Below are 15,901 nucleotides of genomic sequence, written 5' to 3' on the forward strand. Positions count from 1 at the left end.
ACTGTATGGGAGTCAGTCAGGGGCTGCTATGGAACCCAGAGAGCAGGAAGAAACGCGGGCTTTTATGAGCAGAACAAAAGATCGACAGGGGATCTAAATTTAAGGTAATTGCATAACTACTGAGGATGGGGGATGGTTGGATCTGAAGCCTGAGGTGTAGGAGGGAAGCGCACATTAGGAAAGACCGTCTTTCACTGGTGTCCATCAGTAAAACCTTAGTGGAACCCACGACATACAAGGGATAGCTGTGCTTATTTTTGAAGGTGATGCATTATCTAAAGTGTGCACTGTGCTCTTGGCAAAGACTGCACACTGCAATAGAAATGCCGTGACAGTTAAACGAGTTTGGCATTGCAACTCAGTTTGTTTTACGATGAATCTCAGATAATTTTTTTCACATGTGATACGTCGAGAATGAAAGAAGTAAGTCACGGAGAACAGTTAACAATAAAGATCCCGGAGGCCGCTGTGAGGTTATGCTTATATCACTGTTAAATGATCCTGATGTTTAGTGCAGCGATGTAATGATCCTCATTCTGCTCGCTAATAGGTGTGGGAGTTGTAATTTTCCCTTTTTCTGTCTCAGTAAAGAGTCTCTGCAATCTCAGAGTGAGGTGGCTTAATAATGCTAAAGAGTAAAAATGTCAGTAAAATTAATAAAATGTAAATGACAGCTGCAGAACTGGTCTCATAGAATTAAGTGAGGTGTTTCTTTCTGTACGTTGACAGCAAAGATGGGGTTTTTTGGCGGGGGGGGGGTTGGTTATGTGGGATAACAAAAGCATGAGGGACTTAATCCAGACAAATAAATTGTCGGTTAATATTCTTTTTTTTTTTTTTTAAAGAAAAAAGTTGGGCTTGACCTCCCCAACAAGCAAACAGAACAATCAACAGTCCCTTGCTCTGAGCTGTGTTGTGATTGAAACTGATGGAAAGTTGGCAACCATAAGACACAGTGATGTGCATAACCGTGAAAATAGCTGCTGTGGAGAGCAGTAAATAAATGATGCTGTGAGAATGTGAATAAAGTGGAATATAAACTGCAGGATGAAATGCAAGGTAAGGCCGGAGATACGGTAAAGTTGTTTTGTTATGTGCGAACCTCCTGGCAGTCAATGAATAAATTAACTAAGACCTGGGGCTCAACGTAGAAGTTTCTCTGTTCCTGTTTTGTTTTCACAATCGCTGCCGGGAAGCTTTTCATGAAACTCCTCGCCTTCTTATATGTGAACGCTTGAAATGATGAATCAGGTGAGGACATTGTTACGACAAGTTACGTTACTCCGACTCAGTGCGTCAGCGGCATTCTCGCTGCTGGAAACACTTCAGAGACGTATTGCATGTTTAAAAATTGAGCACGGGCAAAGGAAATACCCAACCACTACAGACTTTAACACTGGTTATTGTAAGAGTAATAAACCATAAAGAAGAAATGAGCCCAACTTTTTACATACTAACAACATGGATTTAGTGATCTTATAACACAGAAACGGCACTTCTGACTTGTTTACACCTTTGCATCAGTGACACCACGTAAGTCTGTAAAAGCTGGGTGCAAACGAAAGTTCATCTTGTTTGACATCATTTCAGTTCTGGGCTCGAGCAGTGAAGACGTCTCCTGTGTTTGGTTTTCTCCTGTCATGGAGCACTCATTTTTAAACTGTTACAAATTGCATTTCATTCTCATCGTTATTATTGTCATAGGATTTGTTTGAAAATTGTATTATTTTTAAAGACAATGCAGAGTCAAAACCATCTGTGAGAACCAGTCAGCGTAATCGGCTTCGAAAGGTCACTAACAATTAGTCATGCCTGGGAAACCAGATTTGAGATTAGAAACCATTCAAACTGAACAGTAGATAGAATTAGTCACTGAAAGCACCGTGTAGGCCGTGTAATACTTTGAAGTACTTCAAACCAGAATGGGATCGATCCAAATACCCCTTTTGTTCATATAATTTATATTTTGTCATTGTACAGTTTAAGTACAATAGATTATTTGATAGAAGAAAAAGAAGTTCAGCTGTTACAAACTGGCAAAAGCAAACAGCTAAGAAACGCCACCTGCTGTTGTCTTACTTCAAGGTTTCAGCAGCTGCAGAAAACCTATCCAGATAAAGTTAAAGCAGCCCACTGATGAGATGTTTTACCTGGTTTACCTGGTCTAAGCAAAAAATGCTCACCAAAAGCTGCAGAGCTGTATTAAAACGTCTTATTTCCCCTTCAGCTTTGCAAAGTAATAGAAAAAGGCTGCTTCCAGTAAAATACACTGCCAACAATTTCCCAAACTGGAGCAGCCGGTACAGGGTTCATGTCTATTGTCCCCCACAAGTTATTTAATCCTCCATATTGTCTTTTCTATTTAGCTTTCTGCTGCTGGTCGTTATTCAGCTCCTGCCAATGTATTACTGTGTTGTGAAACACAAACAAGTCAGTCTTTTTGATTGTTAGCAGTTGTTAGTGTGTTTTCCAAAAAGTTCTGCTGCTTGCTGCCCTGTCAGCAGAAGTAGAGATGTGTGTAGAAGAAGAGCCTGTTGTGGGTGTGATGGAAAGCAGAGATCAATCTTTTTAGTCTCTCGCTGGCCGTAGAGCACAGAAATCCGATTCCTGGTTTACTTTGATTAGCGAGTGTGTGAGTTTACCTGTCTGCTCAGTCGTCAGCAGATCACATTTCAAGAAAAAAGCTCCCTCGACACACAGTTGCAAAGATGCATGTTTCTGCTGTTGGTATAATTCAGATGTCTTGCACTCCGACTCGTCTTTTATACTCCCCCGAGAACTGACGACAAATGCTAAATCCTTGGCAGGGTTTCTTTTCCAGTGTACATGGCAGATTATTCCTGGTACTGTCGTTTATGTAAAAATCCCCACATTGGCAGTGTGTTGCATGTAAATCAGGCTGGCTTAGAGGCCAAGGCTGTAGGAGGGCTGCTAATATGCTAGCATCCCCCATACGGGAGAGCTACTCTCCTCCCTAAGCCAGATGTATGAGAAGTTTGAATGTGGCACATTTTCCACGCAGGCTGCTGATGTGGGATCGTTATGGAAGCTCGTGTCACTTTAAGGCACTTGTTTTAACAGAGTTAAATGTGATGTTCAGTGTGTGGTTACTAATCTCTCTTGGATGGATCAGGGAGCCTCAGAAGGAATGCTAGTGGTTTTCATCAGGGAATGCCGACATGCAGGCAAATATTCTTTCTCCCACATGTATGTTATGGCTTGTCTTGGGCATTAAGAGACGTGTAACTTTCTTTTAAGACTCAAACGATATGCATTATACAAAGATATAACACAGCAAGTTTTTAAAAACTATGTTTTCATTCCCCTGCATTTGCTTTGCTGGGTTTACAATCAGGAAAGCTGCAACTAGTGTCAGATAAACTGCAGTTTGGCTGCATCAGCTGGTTAATATTCAGAAAACTGAGAATTTGTGTATGCGAACACCTGAAGCAGGTTGGCTGCTCGAGCTATGTGCATATTCAGATACCGTCCTCTGAAAACGTATCCCAGCACAACATGTATTCTGCAGAACTCTGCAGATTGTTTCCTGTGAAGGAGGTGAACTTTATTTGTTCTGCTTCAAGTGTTTTTCTAAAATGGGTCAGCAGATGTTAGAAAGAAAGAAAGAGAGAGAGGTGGAGGAGGAGGAAGAAGAAGAAGAAGAAAAACAGCCAAGGCAAACTGTTTACTCTGCAGTGTGGGCCGAGAGGAAAGCTAGAGAGAGAAGAAGAGTGGGAGAGATCGAGGGAAGAGACGCTGCCTCTACTGTATGTTTTGGTCTTTTTTTTTAAACTCAGCATTTTCTAGGCCAGAGGACATTATGGCCCCTGTCCTCTGCACTCCTTAAGATTCAGTATTTGTCAGTGTTTTCTTTTAAAAATTTCCTTCAGTGTCTGCCAAGTGATCTTATGCTGCAAACTCTCTTTTAATATGTGGGCGCATTAAAGGTAACCGCATGTTTGCACGTGCTGTGTATCACTTGTGCTGTAACACATGCAGGAAGCCTTTAGTGTCAAATTTGCACCTTAGAAAAACAAAACACACACTGTGCACCAATCGTGCAACTTGTTGCCTACAGCAGCAAATCTAAAAGCAAAACGAAGTCATTATGGCCTGTAAATACAGGCAGCAAAATAACTTTAGGCCCTTTTTATAAAGCTAAATGTTTAGTTCTCTGATAATAGAAGTGACCTAAACCAACTGGAACTCAGAGTCAACCATAGTAAGTAATGTGAGCCATTTAGAGTAAAAGATAAAACATTTTATCTGCAAATGTTTATTAATGTTAGCCTTATCTCTTTAATTTTAGCCCTTCTATGTAGCCAGCGACTGCTGCACCCCTTTTCTGAATTCTGCCTCTCTGGCACACTGGTGATACTATTTTAAAACTCTATTATTAGTATATAAAGCCCAGAATAGTTTTAATATATGTTGTTGTTTTATGATGGCTCTATTGTGCAGTGGTTTACACATTTGCCAGACAAGCCAAAATATTGCTGGTTGTGTCCCAACAGGAGACACAAATAGGGATTGGAACTGAAAACCGGTGTTGGAGCTTATCAATTCCTTTATCAGCGTCCGCAGGTGCTGGCAATGCACACTGATTGCAAATCAACAGTATTGCTACATGCACGTCTAGTGTTATCAGAAAAAGGGGGTCACGGGAGAGAGGATGAAGCGATCCAAAGCATTGCTTCATGCAGAAACATGATAACGACTTATTTGTAATGTCTTTAACATCATTATTGAGGTGGGAATGCCAGGAGAAACATCTCCTGCAACACAGGATTCACTTGCTCAAGTGTCATGCATTTGATGCGATATGGATGAGCACCACAAGTGCTACCAGCCGAGCAGCTCGTCTGTACAGATGCCTAACATCATTTTAGTTGACTTCAAATAAAGCTTTCAATAAATGACATTCTTTCATTTCTTCATCTAGCATTAAGCGATAGTCTGTTTGGGATTAAATAAATGATAAAGTAGTTGTACTGCATTGGAAATCTGCAGGCATACTTGTTTTCTCATATGAAACTGGGTCAAGAATCAATAAGGGAATTGGATCGATTAGCAAATTCAATAATGGAATTGGTATCAATAAAACCTCATCAATCCCCATCCCTAGACACAATTCCCTTTGGGGAATCTTTCACCTGTGATGATCTTAAAGGTCGCGGATTTAACTATAAGGGTTTTGTCCATCCAATACTAGGAAATAATAAGCCAGCACCTCACCAGAGTAGTATGCAAAACTAATGGACAACAGAGGAAAATCTCTGTACAGTTTCTCTTTGCACATGACAGCCTCCTCAATAAATGTTATAAAATTAAGCAACATTAGAAGAGTTCTTTAATGAGTCATAAAGAAATGTAATTCTTTTGATGCCAGGAATTCACTTTTAAGTATGTAAAATGCGTTTAATAGTTTTATGAAGCCTCATTAAGCTCAGTTGTGAATTTACGATGTGTTTTTGTTTTTGTTGTTGTTAGGGGTTTTTTTTGGGGGGGGGGTGTTAGATGCATGCATCATTCTGCTTCATCTTTGAGTTTTACTGCCTTAAAATATTGCCTTATACATCTGCTTTTACTTAAAAAATCTTTTGCATGTTTTCCAGGCACACACAACAAAGTGAACCAGTGTCCTGTCAATAAATATCCATGCCTGGATGTGGAAGTGTGTCTCCATGCAAGCAGATTTTGTAATGGAGTCGCTGATTGCACTGACGGCTGGGATGAGGGGCCTCACTGCAGAGGTAGGAAACAAAGTGACACACACACACACACACACACACACACACACACACACACACACACACACACACCTTCTCCTCTGTCATACTGACACTTTTGCCCTTTGTTGTGGGTCAAAATTAACCAGACAGCTTCTGTTATAAAGAAAATGTTCTTGTCTTTCCATCCCAAACCATCATTTTTATCGAGTCATCCCCTCTGTTGGGCCATTTAATGAGTTGGCCTGTTCTAGCTTGTGCAATTACTATGGAATTTCTCTTTCAAGGGAAAAAAAAGTCATTAATTTATCAATCAGCTCTGCTATGAGGCTGTTTCCCCCAATCCTAGCAGGAATAATAAGCATTCAGACCAGATACAGCTGAGAAAAATCCCATCACATCCTCCCCTATTAATTAGAGACAACAGAAGAATGAGTGATGGAACATATTGAGTCCATAGTGTATTTCTTTGTTGCAGCTGACAAAAGAGCAAACACTGGCTGCCTTTTGAGAGCTGACTCAGTATTCTGCAAGGTAGTGCTCAGATATCCTGGAACTGTCTGAAGTTTGGCTTTGTCACATCTGCCAAGAAGGATAGAATCAGAATACTTTATTGATCCCTGGGGGAAATTATTTTTTTGTTACAGTGCTCCATTATAAACAACAGTGTTTGTTTGTTTTGTTTTGGGTTTTTTTTTTTTGGTTGGTGGGGTTGTTTGTGTGTCAGCTGAATTATTTGGAGACTAAGAAACTTGTTAGTGAATCAGAGCGATAATAAAGGATCTGGATCAAGGGTGTGGATCGCAGCAGTTTATATTCACTATTCGGTTATACAGGCAGCCTGTCAACAGACATGCCAATTCAATTCAGTTTTATTGATATAGCGCCAAATCACAAGGTGCTTTATATTGTAAGGTAAAGACCCTGCAATAATACAGGCAGACAAACTTTAACCACTCCTCTTTAAACTACCTATACACCATTTGCAATGACATTGCAGTAGAAAAGCTCCCAGAGGGGCCCCACAGGGGGGGGTGCAAGGCACAGCAGCTGTTTGGAGAGAGGGGGGCAGAGTTCTAATATGCATTATTATGAGCTGATATTTGATGTAAACTCTTAGTTCAAATACTCTTTGCAGAAGTGCATGCACGGTGTTTTTCAGAGTATTGGCCTTGACAGAGCTCTGACTCAATCCTGGGACATCTGCGTTCGTAATTTTGTGCCTCTCCTTTTCCATTGTGCTGCTCTTTTCCTGGAATATGAAATTACTAAATCTAAATCAGATATTTACCATCAACAGTAAAGTTTCAGAGTATCAGAGACCTGGATCAAGGGTGAGTCTGCTGAGCTCTCAAACATTGGCTAATCTTTTGCCATTTAAAAAAACATATTAACCAAAGTGTCTGATGTCTGTTCCACTATCAGCAACACAGAGATCTGATCTCTTTATCATTTATTGGCTTTATCTTTGTATCAGTTTACAGCTTTAGGCATTTGATGCAAGGTTCTATCTCTATTTTCAGTTTGCTTCCTTCCATGTGCTCAAAGAGTGATCGTGAACCACGCTGTATCAATATTAATCCTCCACACTGAGTTGAGTCATTACAAAAAAAAAGTTTGTGTGATTAGTTGAGACCAGAAGAAAATGAGATGTGTTGAACCACAGTGTGGGTGAAAGTGTTAGTAACCCACACAGCGGTCATCACTGCTACACAAGCCTTTTATGCAACGCGGTGATGATGTCATCCCGTTACAACGTGCACTGCCTGTCCCTGAGGACACAGGTCCAGCTGTTTTCAGTAAGGCAGCGCTCTACGCACACAAGTACTTAAACACACCGGCATGTGTGTGTGCCTGTAATGCATACATGCATGCCCTCACATGTGCACACAAATATACACTCACAAAGTCACATTCTTACTCATGCAACCAAACACATGAGCTGTGTGTCCAGAACTTTTGGCATTTGTGAGACCGCCTCATTTCAGGGAAAAGGCTTTCACAAGCTTCGTAGTGTTTGCTGTACAAACTGCCAGGTTGTGCAAGTATACCTGGCCACTGATATTTGAAAGCACACTTTGTCATTCAGCGTTTCTGAGTAATTCTGTCAAAGTTGTTGACAAGCGGTTAGAAAGGGGAATGCTGCACGGTATTTCAAGCTTTCTAAAATATGTTTTCTGTTTTTTCACAGTGTGCGGAAAGCCTTGCGGTTAAGTAGCTCGCTTTATGTACTGGAGTGATAAAAGGGAATCAACATTAGTGCTTTGATGGGATGTGAGTCAGACAGTTAATTTGACACCTGACTGTATGCAAACATTTACAATTATCAGTGAAATTATAACACAAATGCATGAATATACTCTAATGTTGGTCACCTTTAAGTTTGATCTTGCGTGATTATACTAGTTGGAGCAAATTAGAAAAAGATGATATCATCCAGCTTTATATACTGGTCATCCCATATTAAATCTAGGAACAAAAGTAGGTTGTCAAAAAGGAAGGTAGTTGTTAAATTGATATTATTAAACTGCATAAATGTCTAATAAGATAATAAAGTAACTGTGATCATATCGTCTGATAAAGTCTGTGGCCGGAGTCTTCACTACATGGGCACACAGGTTTATAGATTTTGGACAAGGACACAATTTGAAAAATGCCCTTTGAAGTAAAGCAGTCAAGACATCTCAACTTTAATTCAGGATGTTTAACAGAATATTGTTCAGAAAATGTTGGACTTACTTATCCAAGCTCAAAAGGAACCGGAGCATTGACTAATAAGTATGTTCATGGCCAGTTGTATCCAGTGTCCTCGCTATTTCATATATTAAAGACATAACAGATCTGGAGTTGGTTCCAAGTGTTTCTAGCTGTTCATTGGACCTCTTATTGTGCAGGTATTTAATGCAAAGGAGGCCATCCATATTTTTGAGTGGTCAGAAAATAACTGCAACTTCCAAAAGTTAATTATGACATTATTTTGTCAAACCTCTTGAAGACTACACTTCAGTCATTGTACAGTTTGCTTCATTTTGAATCTGCTGTGGTGGCCTACAGAAGCAAAAATATGAACACTGTGTCATTGTGACATGAATGTATACAATGAGTCTGCAAAGACATGGATGTAAACTGAAGCTTCACTAGCAAACTGAAGCATACAACCTCAAGATAGTAGTTCTAGTTTATTGTTAATATTGCAGATAAATGCGATGTATAATGTTTTAATGGCCATAGGTCCCTGTGCCTTGCTGAGGACAAGAGCATTTGAAAAGTTACCATGTGGCTTTGCGAGAGTTCAAACCAAGTAAATGAAACCTGTTTAATCAAATAGACTGTTGGCAGTTATGAAGTCCTTCTGTCGTATAGGTGGTTGATTTGCAGGCCTGCGTTTCTCTTTCCTTTGAGGGTGAGGAAGCCTCTCTTTCAAGACGCAACTTTAGAGACCTGCCTCTTAGATGTGAATGATTGACAAGGCAAGAAAAAATGGGGTCATGGCAGTGTTATTGAGTCTCCCCCCCCCTCCCCCCCCCCTCTCTTTCAAGGCACCCCACTGGAACCCTGATTATTGTAGTGAGCTATCGCTGTTGTTTATGCAGAGCTTTAATTGTCCTTCACGTTCCATTGTGTAACTGTGCAATGACAATCGGTCATCGGACTTCAATCGGACTTGAAGCTGCCTGTGGAAATACTACATTATAAGCTTCATTCATGAGTGGGTCTTGACCTAAATTGGTTTATGGGCTGCAGTTAAAAGTGTCAGTGAAGGCTCTACAGTGCTGTAATCTAATCATAAATGATCATTGGCTGAAGATAAAAGAAATTGCATGTATTGAATTTATTTAGCAAGTTGTGCTGCTGCCATGCACGGGAATGTGCTACAGCAGGTGTACTTTGTGAGTCGTTGTACATTTGTGTTTGAGTATTTATGCAAGTTTAAATTTAGACATGTGGGCAGCATACTGCCACTGTTTGGGAATAAGCTAGCTACTGTTTGCTCATTACTCAAGCTGCACTATGTGTGTTTGCAAATGGTTAATTTGCCCTATTTGATTATCAAGCCTGCAAACAACTGGCAGTAGATACATTGTATGCTCACTGACATATAGCTTTATAGTAATGTTAGCTTTTGCCATCAGCTACTACAATATAAAGTGTGCGATAGAATCCACAATTGTAATGCTCACAGTCACAAAGTAGTTTAAGGGAATGAAGCGTCTTAACTCGAGATACAATAACATCATATTTAATGTGAACTGCTAAAACATGTAAGGTGCACATATAGACCATTTTTAAAAAGAAATCTTCAGATTGCCAGAACTTTTTTTTTCTTTTTTTTTTCACAAAACATGGGGCCAAAAAACGTGAACGTGACAAATGCCATCATTTAATGACACAACGTAGGATAATGTGAGGCTTCCGTCTGTGGCATGTAGAAGGCAAAAGCATGTGTAAACCTGTCTGCAGACAGTGAGAGCGCAAAGAATGTCCTGTGAAACGCCTTTCTTTAAAATGTCACACGCTGAAATCGCCCCTTTATACAGTTATGATATCATGTATAGAAATAAAGGCTTTTTTTAGAAAATAAAGCTGATTCATTTTCAAGCCACTTGGTGGATAGATTATGATAAATTGTCTTTTGCTGACATTCATTAAGTCACTCATTTGTTTTTTAACTGTATGAACTCAACACCAAAATGTGTTTGTCTCATTCAGCCTGTGTCACTGCTGTAGCCAGCCTGTCAGCATCATGATTGGGTTTTAGAGGAAAATGCCAACTTTCATAAATTTCCTCACGGGCTGAGGAAATGAGTCCAAGGACAGTTCTTCCCTTCTTTCCATCTCCGCCCTCTCTCCTATTATTATTCATCATATTCATGCTATTGTGTCGTGCTAATCACACCATTTGCAGATTTTGCACATACTCGTGTGTGTGTGTGTGTGTGTGTGTGTGTGTGTGTGTGTGTGTGTGTGTGTGTGTGTGTTAATTGAAGGCAGGCCCTAATTTAGCACAAATAGTCAGAATACACATATTGGTGGGATTTTACTGAAACCTCAGAGTTCAAGTAGCAACCTTTTCTGTCATTACTATACATGAATCCTATTTTCACTGATGCCTTGAGTGTTTACATGAATTTTAAGACATTCAAACTAAATTTGTTGTTTAAAAACTCTTTAGCCTGCTAGTCCTCACATCAGATGTCTCCCTTCTTCCACATAGAGGTCTATAGTGAAATTGAGGGTTGCCATCCTTGCAGTAACAGGATCAATGACTCTGGCGTGCTGGTTTAAGACTGAAGGTCTCCAGTGTGTCACTGTGTGATTTGTTTGCTTCGTTCATTAGCTCTGGTCAAACGTCTGACATACAGCTGTTGTTTGTTTGCTTAGAGCTGGAACGTTCTAACCTCATCCTCGAGTCCTGTATGCGCAGTTTACACCTCCAGCCTCTCCTCTCCCTTCACTTTCTTGTTTTTCTTTTCTTTTTTAATTGTTTCTTCAGTTCTTTCTCCATGCATCTGTTCTCCTCTGAGGTTGGATGAAGTACGTTTTTCATGTTCACATCCCAGAATCCTTTTTTTTTTTTTTTTTTTTTTAAACTGTGACTAAGGTAAAATATTACATTTGTTCAGCGATACATTAGCCTTAATTTTAACATGAATTTGCTCTCCATTTAAATCCAGAACCTACTTTGACCAAACTCTGTCAAACGTATGAAAACCAAATCATCCTTTTTAATTCATAGGACCGTTATTATAACGGATCATTACAGATTCCACTTAATAATTTTTCATTTGTTGGATTTTTATGAATAGCGTTTATGGTATATAACAGAATAGTCCTTAATATTAGAATATTCCTTAATATAATATATAATATTTAAGTATAATGTCTCTTTGTTTCACCCAGCCTTTGCTAAATGGAATCCATGAACCTGGGCTGTGATAAACATGCTGGGTATTTTAGCTCTCTGCTTGCCTGTGGTCTCTCACAGCGTGAGCGTTGCTGAGTGGATTCGATATGGGCCACAATGTTTGCTGGAGACTCTTCCTTTCAACGGGGCCACAACAAAAGAGTCATTATTGCCTAAAGTGCCACAGGCTTTATATAATAAGGGTCCTTCAATAGGTCCAGTCTCCACTCTTCACAGCCGTGCCACGACTAGCTGCAGTACACATAGTGTATGAACGATTACATTGTTTTTGTTGGAGGTTGAGCTAAATGTCTTTGTGCTGCTAGAAGCCTCCTTTTTTTTACTTATCTTTTCTATTTTTGGGGGAAATTTGCTTTGACCTTAAGTTTTGTTTTTTCTATGCTCTCTCTCCTCGGTCCTGCTGTTCATATTGATATGAGGTTAGAAGATGAAGTCTTATCTAGCTAATAATCAGTCCTAAAACCAATTTTAAAAAAGAATTGACTTGTTAATCTGGTAATTGAGCAGCAAAATAAGTAATGACTTAAAGTGGTTGAATGTTCCTTTACAAAAATGTTTGCTTTAATGCAAATAGTTGTATGGTGAACACTGATTCATCTGTGTACTTTACTTTGGAATATGAAACGATTTATATGCGTGTCTCTGCTGAGGGAGCTTTGGAAATCCTCACTGAATGAGGAAAAAGTCACCTTAAAGCACCATGACAAACAGTACATACTGTTTTAATGTATTTAGTACTGGACTCATGAACAGTGTCATGTGACAAGAATCTATCACAGCCACACAACCCTATTTATGCTCTTGGCCCGACACACACCTCTGCATGCTCATGCACAACCTACAGAGGCCATGATGAGAGGATGTGCGGATTCCCCTCTTTCATTTCATGCCAAAAGGATGTGACCGTGAGTTTCCTCTGAGGCTGGAAAAGAAGAAGCTCTCTAATGTGTGCACGTTCGAATCACCGCGTCTGTCACATGCACAGATGAATACACACACTTAACCACAGTCCTTTTGTCTCATACACACATTCACATGCACTCGCAGTCTTGCAGTCCTGTAAGACAGGATAGGATTGGACACGATAGCATGCCTCTGTTAAGATTGCCCTGGGATCATCCCTGCTATCCTTAATAGTATTCATGTTTCAGCAGTATTTAACACGCTCTATGTTGCTCTGTTTTCCCTGGTTTAGCAAACGCACCAGACTGTGCCTCCCATGGGTGCGAGATTGGCTGTGCAGTGACTCATGATGGGCCTCGTTGCTACTGTGGAGATGGTTACGAGGTTGCTGCAGATGGAAAGAAATGTAAAGGTGGGTGGTGATTTGGCAAATTCATTTTAGTTTGGCCTAAGACAAACAGAAAGTAACCATCTGGTTGCTGACTGCAGGGGACAGCATGTAGAGGTGATTCAACCAGTCTTTGGAAGAGAAGAGAGCACTATCTTAAAGTTTCATCATTTACTGTGTGTGTTAATGCGCTTTTGTGTTTCTTTGTGTAGATTTCAATGAGTGTGGTGTGTATGGAACATGCAGTCAGACATGCACAAACACTGAAGGCAGCTACACCTGCAGCTGTGTGGAGGGCTATCTCCTGCAGCCAGACAACCGCTCCTGCAAAGCCAAAAATGGTGAGGGGGTGGACAGGAATCGACAGAGCCCAATGATTATAGTTCACGCTGGCCAAAACATTATGCAGGAGATCATATTCCTTCCTAATATTTTATCTCCTCTACTTAAAAAAATTGTTAACCTCACCCAGAGCCTGTGGATCGTCTGCCGGTTCTGTTGATCGCCAACCTTAACAACATCCGATGCACCTCCCTGAGTGGCTCCGCGACCCGGGTTCCTTCCATCGCCACCAAACAGACCATGGCTATGGACTTCATCTATGCGGAGGAGACTGTTTGCTGGATAGATGTGGGTGATACCCCCGCTGCCACCCAGCTTAAGTGTGCCAGCATCCAAGACCTGAAGTCTGTCAGTAACAACCGCACCATCAACATCTCTCTCAGCTTGCACCGTGAGTAGAAGTTTACAGACAGTTGTTGACATAGTTTACATTTTCCTGTTTTCTTTAAAAGTGGTCAGCTGTGGGTTTGCTAGCTCAAACTCTACTGTAAGCTTGTCTCCCAAAAACAGCTCAAACCAACTTGAAAGTGCCAAGAAGAAATGCTGAGGCCAACTTTATTTTTCAAAAGATTTTTTTTCCTCTAAAGAACAGGGGCACCCTGACACACCACTAAACTATCCCATAGAAGCAATGTGTGTGTAGCAGACTTAGTTATATAATACATACAAGGCTGCCAGCATGCCTTTAGTTATTCATTTGCATACTTCTTGACAGGTAAAAGCAACCTGCTGGGAAGTTTGATTCATGCACTGACTGTGCGGAGCTTTTCAGAAGCCTGGAAAAGTATTTTTCCGCTGCTTTTGTTTGACCCATGCTAGTATGATCAGACACTGGTCTCTTATGTGATGGTATTTGGCACTAGGGTTTGCCAGACAAAAGTGCTCTCTGCCTTTTTCTAAGTCTTTCCCAGGACTGTACATTTTGTCCTCTGAGATGTGGTGGATAGGCAGCACATCTGTTTTGTGAAGGTAGCATTGTCATTGTGTGAACTCACAGGCTCCGAGTAACAACCAGATGCACACAAATGGATGTGCACAGTATATGATTACTTTCTATTGAGAGACTTACTCATATAATGCTGAAATGAATTATCTGTGATTGCAAGCCTGCCAAGGTCTGTTTTTATTCACCTGGCTGACAGAGCCGTTACTCTCTAAGAATGGGGGCAGAATTTGCAGACAAAACACAAAAAGCAAGGGCGTGGTTTGCATGCTCGTAAACACATACATGCATGTGAGAAGTTTTCCCTTGAGAACCTGGCCCCAGGCGAAGAACAGCAGACAGGAAGAAAAGAAGTGGAGAATCTGGGGTGTGTAGACCCTGAAGTGTGGGACACAAAACCTGTGTCATGATTGAAAGTGCCTTGGCTCATATCCACTTCAAATGAAGCTTGTGTAATAGTCGTCACTGTTGACAGCCGGGGCAGAGGCTAGGAGCTTTAGAAACTCTGGGGTTTTTCCAGTCTATTGATTCAGTCATGAGTCCCTCATATCCCGTCTCTCCCTTATTGTGTTGGCTTTTTGCTGTTGCTTTTTGGTCCAGTGCTCTTTTGAACCCCGTCTTCTTGAAAGCACAGCACAGTTATATTTCGGGGAAAAACATTTCTATCAACCTGAAGAAGCACTGCTGATAAATGTATTTGGCGAGTGTCAGATATCAGATGTCATACTGAAGATACCTGTGGTATACTCACTGCAGCTCTCGCCTAAATTAGGAATCCGTGATCTGATTTGATATAGAAAATGTCCACAGTCACACGGAATATTATTATCATTTTAATAAAAGAGTCAAAACTCACAACTGGTCGTGGCAGATGGCTCCTTATTCCTGATCCTGGTTGTCCGGGTTTCTTCCTGTTAAAAGGGAGTTTTTCCTTCCCACTGTCGCCAACTGCTTGCTCATGTGGGATCATCTGATTTGGGTTTTTTTGTCTCTGTTAGGGTCTTTACCTTACAATATAAAATGCATTGAGGTGACTTTGGTTATGATTTGGCAATATATAAGTCTAATTTAATTTAATCACCGATTTTTCTATTTCTGGTATGCAAACCCAAGTCCGCGTTCCCTGATAGTGTGGTCTTTTAAGTGGTCTAAGGGATAAATTATTGTGAGGTGTGGAATCGGGAGAAACACCAAATGAAATTTAAAGGAAAGGATGAAATTGAGAATGCGAAACCGAAGGTAGTTATATGATACACCTTGAAGCAATATGTATATGTGAGTGGTCATATCAATGGTATTCACATTCCTCTGTTGGTTTATGTCAGCCTGAACACTCACTTACATTCCTCGAGCCGTCTCAAGTCATGTCCAGTCAGGTCACTTCAGCATGCGCACGCACACAAAGCCAAATACCTTTGAGTCGTTCAGCCATTACTTAGTAACATTATGTTTCATGAAGTGAGATTTGACACTTTCATCCGTTCTTTTGTTGGATTTTTTCATTATATATTGTTTTCCTCTGTATCCTTTTTACTGCGACGCTTAAAAAAGAAAGCATTTTGAGATAAGAGTGCACCCGTACAACCTCCTTCAACTCAAAATCTGCTCATAAAACTGGTCCAAACCTGTTCGCTACAGAGGTTTTAACATATTCGCTTCTGCCCTGAACT

At 40.5% G+C, this 15,901-nt stretch overlaps 1 protein-coding gene across 2 annotated transcripts in view; it reads left to right on the forward strand.

Annotated features, from left to right (window-relative positions):
• Positions 1-15,901, forward strand: part of lrp1ab (low density lipoprotein receptor-related protein 1Ab) — a gene marked incomplete at its 3' end in the record, with an annotated part of 75,273 nt that overhangs the window by 17,554 nt on the left and 41,818 nt on the right. For both annotated transcript variants that reach the window (XM_014339135.2, XM_014339139.2), the window contains 4 exon segments: positions 5,616-5,753; positions 12,851-12,970; positions 13,159-13,287; positions 13,419-13,679. In XM_014339135.2, coding sequence (XP_014194621.1) covers positions 5,616-5,753; positions 12,851-12,970; positions 13,159-13,287; positions 13,419-13,679 — 648 coding nt within the window.

The sequence above is a fragment of the Haplochromis burtoni genome, unplaced genomic scaffold, assembly GCF_018398535.1.
Source record: "Haplochromis burtoni strain Fernald_Lab_line unplaced genomic scaffold, NCSU_Asbu1 Contig_9, whole genome shotgun sequence".
Lineage (NCBI taxonomy): Eukaryota > Metazoa > Chordata > Actinopteri > Cichliformes > Cichlidae > Haplochromis > Haplochromis burtoni.